Below are 16,024 nucleotides of genomic sequence, written 5' to 3'. Positions count from 1 at the left end.
GAAGCTTGAAATAGAAGTCCCATTGGAGTACACTACTCATACAAAACTCGTTTCGATGGTGGCATTATGCTGTGTCGCTGGATGGAGTCAATGCCAACACATTACCGTCGACAGTCATCGTGAGCTGGGTTCTGTCGCAATGCAACTTCTTTGGAAGGTAAGTGGGCAAGGGTCCAGTGGTGGCCAGTTTCCTGATGTCAGCGTTGCCGCACAGGTATTTAAGTCAGCCTAGCTTCTGTACAACCATGCTGTGCAGTAGAGCATATGAAGATCACAAACACGCTTTTTGTTTCGTATCCGAAGTACTGCACAAGCAATTTTTGACCAAATTTTCTTGGGAAAAAAAAAGAGGTGTGGATTAGAGTTGTGTAAGTACCATACTGAGGCATAGTGAGCTAGGTACATTATTGCTTGAAAATCTTCCTAGAGCCGGCTGAAAATAAGCGTTTTCGTTGGGAGGTGACCTGTCTTCAGTTCATTTAGCGTCACCGTAGGGTTTTCTCGCATGCATGCTAGCCAGTCAAGTTGGAATTACGTGGCGAAGGCCAATTTTAAGATTGAAATAAAAAGCATTCAGGCCCATAGAAATGCATAAGCGCTGGCTGGGATCCTTAGTCAGGACCTAATTAACCAAAAATTCCAAGTAACTGGAGTCATATTAATGGAAGTCTGCTAGCATTGTTGTTAAACAGCAGGAAAGGTGGGGCCAGTCAAACTGCTGTTCGTTCAGCTTTTTCCCGCCTTCCTCATCACAATTTCTGCAATCTGTGTACATTTTTGTATTAAAATAAATACCCATACCAAAACCCAATCACACAGTTACTTCGTATGCACAAATACACACAAGCACATTTAAGTTTTTAGTCCGAAGTGAAGGCTGCATCTTTGTTCTTTTCATGTGCTCATGTCACCTAGCCAAGACCCACATCTTGGCCATCAACATCCTTCCATCTGTGCCTCTCCCCGCAGATCTATGAGGATGGCATGACATGGGAGGTGTTTGCGGCCGTGCTTAGCATCCCAGGCAACAAGACACTGCTACGGCGCCACCTATCGCTCCAGCTGAAGCAGCTGCTGGGACCCCGCATTGTGCAGCGCAAGCGTGCCTTGCAGGCCAGCCCCGATCACGTGCCCCTGTCGCCTGCTGCCAAGGTCAAGGTGCGTGCCAGCAAGCCATCGAGAAAAGTCTGCAAGCTTGCTTTTCAATGTTCCTGCCAGTACATACCACTAGACCATTATGAACATGAGATCACATCCACAAGCTTACCTGACTTGTGTCGGTGGGCAGTCAGATGTCAACTACCACAGACACTTGCCAGGTTCCTGTGAATGTTACTAGATATACCTTATTTACTTGCATAATGATTGCACTCGCGTAGTGATCGTACCCCTGAATTTTGTCGTCCAAATGCGATTTTGTTTCCTTTGCCTTGTAATGATCACACCCCAAACTTGCCACAGCGATATGTCATGTGCCAAGTCTAGCTAATGATGATCGCGCTTAGCATCTGTCAAATGCTGTTGAATGCTACGCGAATAACTCTTCAAGACAAACCAAGCGGTCTGCACGCACCAAACATTCTTAATAATCAGATGCCCCATTTCATTCCTTTCATCACTTTTTGCACTTCCATGAAAAAAAAAAAAAGCTACAACCATAGTTGCCTTAGCTTTATTATTTGTAGGCTTTATAATGGTTGCGGTCAACAACAACAAAAAGGGTGCCTTTTGATTCTTCTCGTCTGCACTTGTGGGCACGCAACATATCACAAGCGGCAACGATGGTGGCCCCGTTTACACTGATACGTTAGAAGTGTACCCTATTCATACACCGATGCTTGTAACACAGCTAAGATATTCGCCCACCCATAGCAGAAGCATGCTTTATGAAGATAGTAGTGAAGACTAGCGCGGGTGACAAGATATGGAAGAAACTGTTTCAATGCGCGTGATGTACTCATGAAACAAAAAAAAAAAATTGTGTTCGGCACATTCTGCTTGCTCCACCGGCTGCCATATTGTTTTGGTGTCCAGCACTGGGCCTCTTAAATTTTCGGAGTTCTGACAGCCTGCTGGCAGCCACATTGCAGCCAGCTAGTTCCGGTCCTGATAGGAAGTCACGTGGGCTGGGATCCCAAGACAACCCGAACCTGCCCGAAGTTTGCAAAATCGAACGCCGGGATAGCTGGCCAAATGTAAACATGCTACCAGCATGGCAGCGCGCGCCGAGGCTGGCGTGCGCTCGCCGTAGTCGGCCCATTTATGCGTTGCCAGCTTGAAAATACAGTAGAATCTCGATAAACGGAAATCGGTTAAACGGAATCAACGCTTAAACGAAACAAACACCTCGCAGTTGGTTGGTTTTGTATTAAGGCAATGTAAAAAAAATCCCGTTAATCGGAACTCGAATTTTCAGACCACCATATAAACGGAACCGAAAATAGACTCGAAACCGCAATTTGACGTTCACGCAGAGCCCCATCACGGTAGGCATCACTGTCTCCCCACTACTACTTGGTTTCTGTCTTTGGACGTTTCCGGTTTTCTCGCACACTGTAACCGCATCGCTTGCTTTCTGTCACGGTGTGCTTGCTGTTGTTAGGCTTAAGCCTTACATCCGCTGTTTAGCGTCGTCTGCGACATTTCGTCCCGAAGTCAGCACCTGATGGCAGCGCAGAAGCGACCTCACAATGCCCTTACATTGAAAAATATTGAATATGAAATTTTAGTAGTGCTCTGAGAAAAAGTTCATTGCTTACCGCTTTTGTGCAATAAAGTTTGTGCCCATAGGGTACCGTCCTCTTTAATACCTAGGTTTTGCATCTGAGATCCGCTTCAGCGGAGGCTTCCAATTACGCGCACGCCTGCCTCGTCGGGACCAAGCAGTCTGGAATGGATTGCGAAATTCTGAACCTTCTCTCTCTAAACGAAACTCCTGATAAACGGAACATATTTTCCTGGTCCCTTGAGGTTCCGTTTAACGAGAGTTCACTGTATATAGTTGCATTCAAGAATACGATCACTTTTGTGCGATTTCGCGCGACTTGGCACAGGATGTGCACTGGGCCAACTTCACCTTGTGCAGCGTAACAGATGGCCTCCGACACGTCCAGTGACAAGACTCGAAATTGTGCGTAAGTGATTGTATCCTCGAAAGCGATAGCTCGAGGATCCCTGCTTGCAGCAGTCACGTCGCCCACCGGCGACATTGATGAGTTGGTGCTGTGTCATCACTTCACAAGACATGAAAAAGCAGGATTATGTCTTCTATGGCCTAAATTTCGTGCCGACCTGCTTGGGCTTCAATTTCAGAAAGTTTGTCATCGCTGATGGTGCTTCTCATTTTGATCCTAAGGAGCTGGGGACGCGACTGGTGCGTGAAAATGCATGCCGCCTGTGACCAGCGAAAAGTTTCACACGTAAAACAACATTGGTCGCGATCATGAGAGCAATAAGCGAATGTACGCGTGTCTAATGTACCCAGTGCAATCAGTGTATTCTTAGATCAACGGCCCGCAGTTCGGACACATATTGGTTTCGAGCTGCCACCCAAGCATACCACGGAGAGACGAAGCAAACACGGGCTAGCTGCAACGCCATCGCTAACTGCAGAAAAAGGAAATATCTCCGCATACATACGCAAGATATGTGAAAAGGAACACCACCAAAGAAAGACGAACCGAAAATGTACCACAATATGCGTGAATGAGCGTCTACATTTTGCGTGGAACACGATGCAAATAACATGCACGATTGAGAGCGCGGCGCGCTGATCACCGCCGCGAAGAAGCCTTGGACACACACACACATACACAACAAAAGCTTCAAACGGTTCACCACTGCTCGTATCACACCGCTTCGCAATGCGGAACAGTGCATTAGCACCTAAAAAGATACCTCTAGAAGTAAGGAAATCCGAAGATGATTGTAGACAGTTGGCTGGGCGAGGTAAATTTAGTCTTCAAGTGCCCGCGTTGCAATCCGTGAAGGCCCCGCAAAGATGGTGGCAAGCGCCCATTGCCTCTTTTAGTCGTCTGCTAGCCAGAGAACTTCCCGAGAGCAGCCAGACCAAAATCGTCCGGGCAGGTTCTGGCAACCCGCAGGTAGCCAGAACCATCCAGCCCGAACAAAACGAACGCCCGGCGGAAGTGCATGGCACGGTGGGCGGAGCAACACAAGAAAAATGAACACGCTCTGGCTGGCTCTGGCAGCCCGCGTGTAGCCAGAAGTGGAAGATCTAAGGAGCCCACTGTTACAGCAACAGCCGCCTATTTGTTGACCTGTTGTCATCCCACAGCAAACGCGGGATGAAAAAAAGAAGTTTTTTTTTTTCAGGAAATTTAACCCGCGTAAATACAGTAAATACAGTAAGTAAATACAGTAATAGCGCAAGCTCATGTGTGGGCAGAAAGCTGTAAGCTGAGTTTGTACACCATAGCTTAAACTGGCACTATTGCGGAGTTATGATTGCACATGCAACTTATGCACTTCACGAGGGGACACACAGCACCATTTGTACTGTGTGACAGGCGAACGCTAAGCGCACTTGCAGCCTCAAACATCACAAAATTTCAGCTGTTAATTTTGGGGAAGCATAACACAGATTTAAATTCTCTAAATAACTTTTTTTCCACCGCTGGTTATAGCAATGACAAAACTGATATTGCAGTAAAATTTTCTTCTTTGGACTGCCTGATTACAGTCTATCTTGGATATATGAAATGTATTGGACGATCATAACATCACATTCGGAATTCCATGCTAAAGTGCACTGCTTTTGTATGCGTGTATTGAACTTTTGTTCACCGGCACGTCTCATATATCGAATGCCACACCACGTCCCTACAAGTGTGCTTCTTCTAACTCAGGTTTGGTCACTTCCTGTGCCGTGAAAAATATTCAGTGCCAATGAAATGGCACTCGTATGGCAGATGCTGCCAAACAAGACATGGCATCTGAAGGGAGGTACATGCCACAGAGGAAGAATAAGCAAGGTAAATGTCTCAGGTTAGTTTGCTGTAACTGTGACTGGCTAGTCGGTGGTGGAACGGGTGCGGCAATTGTGCCAAACTGCGCCGAGAGCTGGCCTTTGCGCCATCTTGCACCGAGCCTGCGCCAAAGCATGCATAAGAGCGAAACCCTCCTTCCGTCGATGCTTCACAGCTAGCAAAACTGAAATCAAAACCAGCTGCACGCTAACATCATGGTCATCATAGAAGGAAGTACACGCTCGTCAGAGTCGTCCGGTTCATCATTCGCACATTTCGCTCCGATGGACGTACAATGTAATGCCGCTGTACTGTCTTGCTGGCACCTTATTTCGGTGTTTATCGAACCTGTATAGTCCTGCGGAGCTTGTCAGAGGAAAGATGTCACATTCCAGGGTTAAACGTAAGCTTTTTCATTGTGTATTGGTGGTTCATTGAAATTCATTGAAACATTGTAATCTGGCAGTGAAAGTGGTATTTTCAGCCCATTTTCCAACGTTCTCAGAGACTTAAATATGTAGAGGTGAAGTCCGCCAATTTTTTAGCATTTTATTGTCATTTATTAATCAACAGAGTTGATCAGTGGGCTTTCGTCTCTTCACTTTTCCACATTTTTCAAGCTCTATTGAAATCATAAACTGTCAGCTTAGTCGTATCCTCTTGACTCACGTTTTGCAGTAGCACTTCTAAAGCACAAGCAACAACTTTATGAGCTGAGTTACTGTAGCCGATTGTGCATGTTAACCTTGGAATTTAAACTTGTTTCCTGTGTAGTCTGCAACGAGTCTGGCATATAGTTCTGCTAGTCTTTAAGCCCACTAGAGCAGGAAATATCTCAAACATTTGGATGCTCACTGGTAAGAGCAGTGTGCTCAGCAAAATTGATACAAGCATTTATTTTGGTTCAATCTTTTTGTTTAACAAATTAGGGCATAAAATTACGGCTACCAAGCTGTGTTGAAAAAGAACTGGCTGTGAGTGTCGGACAGCTCGCTGAACGAGCTCCGCACCGGTTCCAGTGTGCTACCAGCGTCAGATGAAATGCGAACAGCGAATTGCTCGGCCACTGGTTTGAATGAAGCACAACTGAAAATATGCTTAGAGTGTAAGGGGACTGGTTCCGATCAACACCTCCTAGATAACTTCTCCCAACCCAAGCTCTGCACTGAGGCATCTTTAAATGCGAAGCATTTTATTGTGAACCAAAGACACTTTGACCGTATCTATCTACGTATCTATCTAGCCGCCTACGTCCCGGTTCTCTCATGGTCATTTCATTAACTTGGTATGTGCCAGAATAGAGAGCGTTCGAGTGGGGGCCCCCAACTTTGCGGCCCTCAAGAGCTTTGCACACACAGCTTTTCCATCACACAGGAGCGACGGGTTTTAGAATAGGGTTTAGCGCTCGCCCTTTGTGTCGCGCTTGCAGGGCATCTGACAAAGAAAACAGAAGCTGCAACAGAAAGTAATCTAAGCAACAGCCACCTAATTGCTGTTCTCATGTGTGTTTCAGCAGTAACGACAAGTCTGACTACTAATGTAAATAAGTTTGATAAACTTGTCAGTTTGAGCTCCGAATCTAATCTCGCTCGTTATTAGCCGCGTTTGAGCCCCATGAGCCTACTGTAAGCAAGTTTCTCCGGCCTTACCAACCTCCAACCCGGCCTTAGTGCCGTCTGTGCGCCGCAGTGTGGAGGAGTGTTGCATTCTTTTCTGAACGTGCTCGTAGGGCAAGCCTCACACGAACCTGTCTCTACAACTTATCGACTATATCAGTTAAAATCTGCATGGTATATGGTAAGCATATGTGCGTGAATCCTATGCCAAGAATGCTTGCTGCTGCGCCAAATTGGCTTTTTGCCTGTGCTGAAAGGTGAAATAGATGTTCCACCACTGCTAGTGCAAACTGTAGCTGTTCTTTATTGGCAAGAGCAGATCGCCACTTTGCTTCAAGAATGCAAAAGAACTTCCAATAGACATTCTACAAGAAAACGTCGATGACACGCAATCTTTTCATTCGGTGACTCTGGGCATGGGATGCTGAACAGAAGATGTCTAGGTGCCAGGCTTGACTTTATCCCAGCTTGAGTTTCTCAAGGAACATTTTAGAGATGGGCGAGTGGGCAAAACAAATCCAGGATTTGTCAATTGTAGTTTGGATTTAAGAAATCCAGCACCCGCCACATCAATACTTCAGTAGTCTTTGCAGAGGGACAATTATAGCAACGATGTCCAAGACTCATTACTGTGCAATTTGTGGGACCATTTAATTTGTGCTTGCTTAGTGGTTTGCAACGCTTGTGTGAATGGACTCTGATGTTCTGCAAATTAAGAGCCACTTTCGGATCTAGCTGCATAAACCTGGTAAACTTATTGCTAGCACATAACGATTGGCCGTTTAAACAGCGTGCTGTAACAGACATGCGGGGCACATTCATGTGAGATTTACGATAGAAATGCACTGGTGGTGGCGTGGCACATATCCCCAAAGCTGGTTTGCTTGTGCAGTGCAGCCAAATGATGGAAACCAGGGTACTCATGTAACTCATGAAGGCAACTAGAACCGCATGTACGAAACAATTTAACGCAGTACTTGTATCAGAAATTTTGCCTATATATATGTAAAACTGCTGTTGAAACTGCAATTGCACAGTGGTAAACATCACCTGCCTCGGTAACCTCTCAGTCATCTCCTTAAAGGACCACATAACAAATTTTGGTTATATGCTGGAAGTTGTCACATGCCCTCTTGGGAGCATTATATCGCAGTAATCTTTCAAACTGGTGAATTAATAACAGATTTAGAAACATTCAAAGTGCTACGAACCCATGATTTCAGGAGGCAAGCTTCACTGCCAACATAGACGCTCTCTCCACTTTCCCCCTGTCTAGCCTCCTCAAGCGAAATTCCTTTCCTGTGTTCTCTTGTACCAGAGCCGTAGGATCGCATGACATACGTCAGGGCCCTGCCTTCCCTCTCTCTTTTTTTTCTTTTGCATTTTTGCTGCAAGGCACTCTTCTAGTGATGGTCTCGCATGCAAGCTGTTGTGTTTATCTTGTTTCTCACAGGGCGTGATTTTGCGTGCTATACACGAGAACACCTGACTAGCGTTACGATAACTCAGTGCCACATGAGCACTGAGGCAGGTGCAAGTGGATCAAATAGCATGATTGCACCCTGGAACCCAGTAGAAAACGGCAGATAGTTACATTTTATGCGTGCATGACTGCACGACATGGGAACAAGCAGACTATAAATCCTAGTATGTCCCTCATTCCACAGCACGGAGTAATAAAAAAAACACTTGCAGACCTTTGGTTTGTAAGTTTTATTATTTCTCTAAACTTTAAATCTTCTAGTGAAGCAACATATCAAACCGATAACTGCTGTAGCCTTGAATCATTTTCGAAGTCACATATCACGGTGAGTGACATTTCAGCAATGCGAATGAAATGTCAACTGTTTTTGCAGTGTTTAGCGTTATACTTTGCAGACATTATTGTCAGCATGCATTGTATATACTGCTCTTGTCTATTTAAAGTGGCTGAACTGGCAAGGGGCCTTTTAATGCCTTGAATAACCATGCAATACTTAAGATCTGGTTGGCCACTGCCATCACGGCAAAGGAGTCCCCAGCACAGTCGCACCAATTTGTGAGAATTGTAATCATGACGACACACTGGCTCCGTGCGCAGCACTGCAATACTGGATCAGCACAACCAACCTTGCAAAATTATGGAGAATGCTTCTCATGGTTCCATCACTGCTTATTTTTTCACTAACAAGAATGTGGGAGTCAGCCTCGATGATTGCGGGGGTTCTGGCAATGTAAAATAACATATCTGAATGATCTTTTATTTGAGCTTTCACAAGGAAAGCAGCACCTCATTGTCACCACCTATGTATGAGCTTTTGTAATGAGAGCGATGTGTATTGTTGACTGCTAAGCAAGTCCTTTTGCAGTCTTGTGATAACAATGACATTGGTGCTGGTGACACTGGCTGTTGCATGGTTGTTGCCATCACTGTCTGTGAAGGTTTTTAAAAACATTGGATGCTTGCTTTTTATTTTGGTGCCAACATTTTCTTGGAACATGTAATTTTAAACAAAGTAGACAACTTCTTAGAGGATAATACCATATACCCAGATACAATGATAGGATTTCGCAAAAATCTTTCGACACAAGATGCGATGCTCCAACTTAAGCATCAGAGAATCGATTATAACACGCGCTCGACAAGGGCCATCTTGGGCCTTGATCTTAAACAAGCTTTCGATAATGCCAACCACGCAACCATATTGGAAAACATCGAACGACTAGGACTAGGGCAACGGACGTATAACTACATCAAGAGCTTCCTATCAGATAGGAAAGCAGTCATCTCCGTCGGAGGGCTCAAGTCGCCCGAGATCGACATAGGGGGGGCCGGCACGCCGCAAGGCGCTGTCATCTCGCCGATGCTGTTTAATCTCGTCTTGATGGGACTCCCCGAAAAATTAAATCACATCGAGTCCCTGAATCACATAATCTACGCGGACGATATTACTATCTGGACCTGTGATGGCAGCGACGGATCAATAGAACAACGACTCCAGACAGCAATTAACACAGTAGAGGAACACCTCATAGGAACAGGCCTCACATGCTCTGCAGAGAAATCTGAACTTCTATTGTACCGCCCCACACTTAGAGGCAGGCCTCCCAAAGGATACGACAGAAACAAGGCTCATGAGGAAATCAAGCTGCACACCAAGAACGGGCGGAATATCCCAATAGTCAACCAGCTCAAAGTGCTGGGTCTGGTAATCGAGAACAAAGGCACAAATAGGGAAACCGTAAAGAAGTTAGACACAAAGGTAACAAACACCATGAGATTAATCAAACGAATTACTAACAAGCACCAAGGTATGAAGGAAGAAAGTATGATACGGCTGATACAATCATTCGTAATCAGTCAGATCACATACATAGCAGCCTTCCACAATTGGTTTGCAGCTGAAAAGCGTAAAATTAACAACATGATAAAAAAAGCATACAAACTAGCGCTAGGGGTTCCCATCAGTACGAGCACGGATCTCTTGCTAAAGTTAGGACTCCACAACACACTGGACGAACTCTTAGAAGCACAAAAAACATCTCAAGCAGAGCGACTAACCAAAACCAAAACGGGATGGCATATACTAAGCAAACTAGGAATGAATTATCACAATCTATACGGGGAAAAGAGCACGATAACGAGACAAATTCGTGACAAACTCCTAGTACCAGATATACCCAAGAACATGCATCCAGGTTACAACGACGGCAGACGCAAGAGTAGAGCAGAGAAAATTATCCGAAGCTTTGGGTCAGACGACAGAGCAACCTTCTTAGATGCGGCTGAATACCCAGACAGAAATAGCTATGTAGCAGTAATCGTAGATCACACCCAAAAACTCCTTACAAGCGTATCATTTAATAGAGAGTTTTAGAATAGGGGCCCCAATAGTTTGGGGCCCCAAAGAGCTTTGCGGGTGTTAGCGTTGGGGCACGTAGGAGGGAAAGTTTTAGAATTGGGTTTTACGTCTGCGGATAGCGTCTTGCGCTGACAGCGCCACTACGGCGTCAAAGAAAAGCTATTAGAAATAATTAAATAATATATACCATTTTATGATAGGAATAATAATTTTGAATTTCGTGTATTCGCATTTAATTCCAATTTAGAGGTTATTCTATTAGCAGCAAACAATTATTTGCGCTTAGTTCTGAGCAAACCAACTTTACTAGCCTTCGCCAGCCAAGCTTAGCCGTGTTAGGTAGGCCTACGAGCCATAAAATCCACAATCGAATTCAAAATTAGCGGCGTCTAATGAGTCAATCTTCATAACACACGCTAGTTGAGAGAAAGCGATAACCGCAGTCACTTCTCCTAGCTTGCGAACTTCACGCGTTACCACGAATCGAACCCACTTTGGTGCTAGGCTACAGCCGTCGTTTCGATGGGTGCCGCCATGTTTGCCGACGCAAAACTTTTGGGGCCGCCATTTGGGCTCCCGCTAAATCGGTGAAATAGTGTTCCCAACGCAAAACCCAAAGTCAGTTTGCGTCTTGCGCATGCGCAGTGGCTTCGACGCTATTTCTTTGGGGCCCCAAAACGTTTGGGGCCCCTATTCTAAAACTCTCTAATACCAAACATTCCGAGACCGCAGAGGAGGTAGCCATTGCACTAGCATTGGTCTCCACGAATGCTCAGTACATCATTAGCGATTCTCAAGCGGCCATTAGAAATTATGCAAAAGGTAGGATCTCTCCTGAGGCATGGCACATCATCAGAGTCAATGAAGCAAAGTTCTCCAATGCAGAGAAGAACGGCAGGCAATTGATCTGGTTCCCAGCGCATACGACTCCAGACATTTCCGCAGTCAACCTCAACGAGGTAGCACACCGCGAAGCTTGAGGTCTTACTCGCCGAGCTGAGCAAAGAGTGACTTCCATCGGTCAGGAGAATGCGGAGGAGGAAATCTGGAGAGAAAAAGATGTATTAACAAGATTTAGTGATATTACCAAATTCTATCAAAATCGGAGGCGGGTATTACCACCGCCTCACACTAAACTGAACAGAGCTGAGTCCGTTACTTGGAGGCGACTACAAACAGAAACTTATACGAGTCCCGTGCAACGAAAAACTTTCTACCCCAATATATATACGAGAGCAATATGTGCAAGCTATGCAAGTCTGTTAGAGCCACCCTTCAACACATGTTGTGGGGATGTGAAATATACCAAAATAAAATGGCAGTCTCCCCAGAAAATCTACGGGTGCGGTGGTCGGCCGTGCTGCTCAGCTCAGAACTCCAAGACCAACTTTGGGCCGTCCAGCGAGCCAAGGAAGCCGCATGGGAGCAGCAGCTCCCAGTGGCCATCTAGGCGGCCCCAGGCCTGGGCCTCCCAATCGCCGGATTCCAAATAAAGTTATCACACACACACACACACACACATTTTCTTAGCAACAGGACTTCTTGGTTTCTTTCTCAGGGGTGGTGATGTCCATGCTTGCTCCCTGCAAATTTCGTGGGAAGCAAAAATTCACCCGTCACATACTTTGTTGTGGGCGTAACTTTGATGCATAAGTTCTGGGGACAATGACAGGAAATGAAAAAAACTTTTCTCTGCTGGAAATTTGTCTACAGCCTTGTTCATTATGCAGGGATTTGATTGTAGTCTGTTCCCACTTGAAGATGTTTTGTAGACATTGCATGTTTCCGGTGAACCTTCCAAATTTGAATCATGGCTGCTGGTCTCTGTGGTCTCTCATGGGAATGACATTTTTTGACTGTTTTGTTCGAGATTAACAGCAACATGGACTATTGTAATGACAGCACTGATTATAAACATATATCCAGTAAAGACATGTGCCCGTGTGCTTCATTCAAAGCGTCTTCACACCAAGAATGTTTCTTGAGTGACCCTAAGATGTGCAGGTCTTTGTAGACTAAAGGAAAATACTTCCACTGTCCGTATAGAGGCATACTTGTAGTTCCTGTGAATAACTTCTGGGAATAAATGCTCTTATTTCACGTGCACTGTCATGTGTCAAGTGGCTTACACTCTGTGTGAAGGCCACATGCAAAAACCACGCAGTCCATGATTGTGGCTTGCGATTGTGGACAGGGTTAATGCTCCACCTCCCACACTGATGTTCACAGGCGGCCAAAAAGAGTCCACTGCGCTGGAGGCGGGCCAAGGGTGCGGACGGCTACCTGTGCCCCTTCGAGGCCAATGCGCTGGCCGAGGACCTCTCGTTCTGCGACTCCTCGGCAGCTGACAGCTCTCTTGACGATTCCTTCTCGTCCTGTTGTCCCCGTGAGAAGGTGGGTGCATACACTGCATACCCTTGTGCAGGCGTTGCTACAATTGGCTTCAAGAACAGGAAAATGCTTCCTTAAAGAGAATAAAAAGAATGAAAAAGAAAAGAAATAGGGGTGGAACCAAATGCCTACTAGCCCAGCTATGATAGCCTAGGCCAAGTCTAATAAATGTAGGCACTTCGCCAAGGTGGCCACAATAGTCATTTGAATACAGGGAAACCCCGTTCATACGTTTTTCACCGGACCGAGGAAAAAAAATGTAACAGCCGGGAAAACGCAACAGTGAGGAAAGCTCTAAAAATTAATGAAAAAAGTGCAGCTTCAACTATAGACAATTTATTTCCACAGAGTGCGCTTAGGACTTAAAAAAGTGTTGAATGGTGGTTTGCAGTTTCTTTCGCTCGCTAGAAATCACCACACGTTTCTCAATAGCCTGGAAGGCCGCATTACTGTCAGCGTCACTGTGAGGTGCGACGTACCTGCGGAGGGGGTCCAGAGCCGCGACTGCTTCTCCAAAGCTAGGATTTGGCAACTCCCTGGCATCATGCGGCTCGTGCTCCTCGTTGTCACCGCGCCACGGCAATGGCAACGGATGAAGGAATATCCGCGGGAAATTTTGCCCTCTTTGGTGTAATCATGCTAACGTGGTAACGATTGTTTAGTCTTGCTGCGGAGCGCGCGCGTCCGAGCAGCCCGGTTGCGCGCAGCGCGGCGTGGTTTCGCGAGAAATGTAAACAAGAGAGGAGAGATGGCCCGGTAGGCGGAGCAACGCCAACTTCCGGCTTCCCTTTAGCTATAGCTTCACAAAGAGTGACGTCAGGGCCTCTCCTGAATTTCCTTCCTCCGTGAGTTGACTCGTCCAACAAACCATGCGGTGACCGTAATCACAGGGATGATAGTGAGCATTTTTCACGAATGACCACTTAGTAGCGGCCTCTCGAACTGGCGTGCGGCTTCTTGCAGCCATGGCCAAGCCCGGTCAAAACTCGTCAAAAGCCAAAATGGCGGTTGGAGCGCGTTGCCTACTTTAGCCCAGGCGGGTTCGAGTGGCGACGCATCATGCGGGAACATTTTCACAGCTACTACGTAACAGCGGGGTTCCTTATACATTGTATTCTATGGAAGCTATGCCGGGACCGGATTAAAACGACGTAGCAGCCGGGAAAACGCAGCAGTGAGGAATGTAACAGAGGGGTTCTAATGTACTGGCATATTTGACTAGACATTTCCTTGCACTCCTGCGAAGGTTCGAAGGTAGCTCAACAAAGCAGTGGGACTTTATCGTAGCAATAAGCACGCTCCTATAATAATGCTGCCAAAGTCAGTTGTCCATGTATTACAGCATCATTCTGTTACACAACCATGAGAGCACTGCCAGAAAATGACCACTCAAGTATGCCATATGTAAAAAAAAGACTACTGCACATCAAGTGAACAAGCACGCATGTGACGCCAATGGACATAGCATGCCTCATGTTTCACCATCTGATAGACAGCGCCACAGCATTGTTCTTTTTCACCAAATGGCAATTACTTTTTTCACCCAAGATCACTACGCATGACATGTAGTTGTAATCTGTTAAGGAGATGATAGTCAAGTACTGCACCTAAACATGGTAATATGTGGCAATATGTGTGAATATCAAATATTTGGAGTATGGCTTTAAATTATTATTGAATAAACAACTCAAACTTGCCATCTGGCCTTGCTAACATGTGCATTATTTTATGTCATCAGAGCAGTACTGAATTGTAGAGCACAGGCTCAGGATTGTTGGTGCAACCGTGACAAATGAAAAACACTGCACACACAAGAATAAGGACAAAGGCAGAGGTGACACCACAGCACTGAGGTGTCATACCATGTTTGGTGTGCGCGCTCTTTTTGTGTGTGCACTGTTTTTGTGCAGGCATGCAGTCATATTTCATAGGTAAAATGCAGATAATTGTGTCCCCTACCACACAGCAATAACAATGAACAGTTCCGATAGGCACTGTTCATTCAAATGCAAAAAACTTGGCACTCATGAACACACCAAACAATATTTTGTTGGCTTCTAATATTCGTGTCAGTTTGAATATTTAAGAACTGATCATGTTTTTGTTTAGCAAGCATGAAAGTATTAGAAATACAGTCAACGACCAATTTTTCAGACATCCGATTTTTATACGTGCCTGAAATTTGGGTGCCTTTGCTCCCGGGACCACCATGTACAGTCACCGACCATTTATTCAGACCTCACGGAGACTGCGGAAATGTCCAAATAAACAGGTGTCCGAAAAAGCAGATTACAAGAAAAAAGAAAGAAATGCTTTATTTCCATGCACTTATTCGGGCTCAGCAGTAGGCTTGAAGAAATTCTGAATGCGCCGTTGCACGCTGTTCTGTTTACACGCAATCAGATAAACCTGAATCTCTGAGAAGGTCGTACGGTCACTATAGGCGACTGAAAGCACAGTCACTGCTTGTACACGCTCGGCATGCAACAGCAGTGTAGCACATGGCGCGTCATCTTCCAACTCAGAGTCCTCGTCTGGCGGTGCAGCAGAAACCTGACGAATGATCTCACCGTCGTCGAGTTCTGCGTATGTCAGTACAGCAGTGTCAGCACCTGTGAAACTGTCAAATGAGACGGTGTCTGGAATTGCAATACAACCTCTGTGCCGGTCTCCACAGAACATTTTCGACGTCAGTAGGGAGCACATCGGGAGGCGACATATCCTAGGCCTCCTAGCATCCACTTGCCGGCATGCCCAAGCGCAGTCTGTGCGGGCACTGTCGGCACCATTAGACACTCGACACCATTAGACACCGCAACCTCGACACAGCACACAAAGCAAACACCACCACGCCGTCACGCCGACACCAGTCGCACAAATGAAAAACGTGGCCTACTCGCAGCGTCGTGCACGAAGAAACAAACAAATCAACTGCTGGATTGTCTTGACATGGCTTACTAAGCTGAGACCGGAACTGCTGTAGCAACTCTATCAAACCAGGCAGAAACGATGATGATGAGCGGGGATTTACAGTAGCACCACTTCGTGGGGCAGCAAAAAAGCTCCGTTTAAAACAAAAATGACGTTCAGCATGTCGAACCATGCACAAGTCAGAGTCGGTGCATGGTGCTCTCGATCGAGTTGGCTTAAGGAGTGTCTGAAAAATCAGACAAGAGGTTGCAAGGTG

The 16,024-nt window shown here is 45.9% G+C and overlaps 1 protein-coding gene across 5 annotated transcripts in view; it reads left to right on the top strand.

Annotated features, from left to right (window-relative positions):
* Liprin-beta (liprin-beta 1) overlaps window positions 1-16,024 on the top strand; it is a 148,843-nt gene that overhangs the window by 125,476 nt on the left and 7,343 nt on the right. For all 5 annotated transcript variants that reach the window (XM_075690852.1, XM_075690851.1, XM_075690850.1 and 2 more), the window contains 2 exons: window positions 970-1,158; window positions 12,676-12,840. In XM_075690852.1, the coding sequence (XP_075546967.1) occupies window positions 970-1,158; window positions 12,676-12,840 (354 nt within the window). The remainder of the gene's footprint in view (window positions 1-969; window positions 1,159-12,675; window positions 12,841-16,024) is intronic.

The sequence above is a fragment of the Dermacentor variabilis genome, chromosome 4 (genome assembly GCF_050947875.1).
Source record: "Dermacentor variabilis isolate Ectoservices chromosome 4, ASM5094787v1, whole genome shotgun sequence".
Taxonomy (NCBI): Eukaryota; Metazoa; Arthropoda; class Arachnida; order Ixodida; family Ixodidae; genus Dermacentor; species Dermacentor variabilis.
This window is presented reverse-complemented; position numbering and strand designations above follow the sequence as displayed.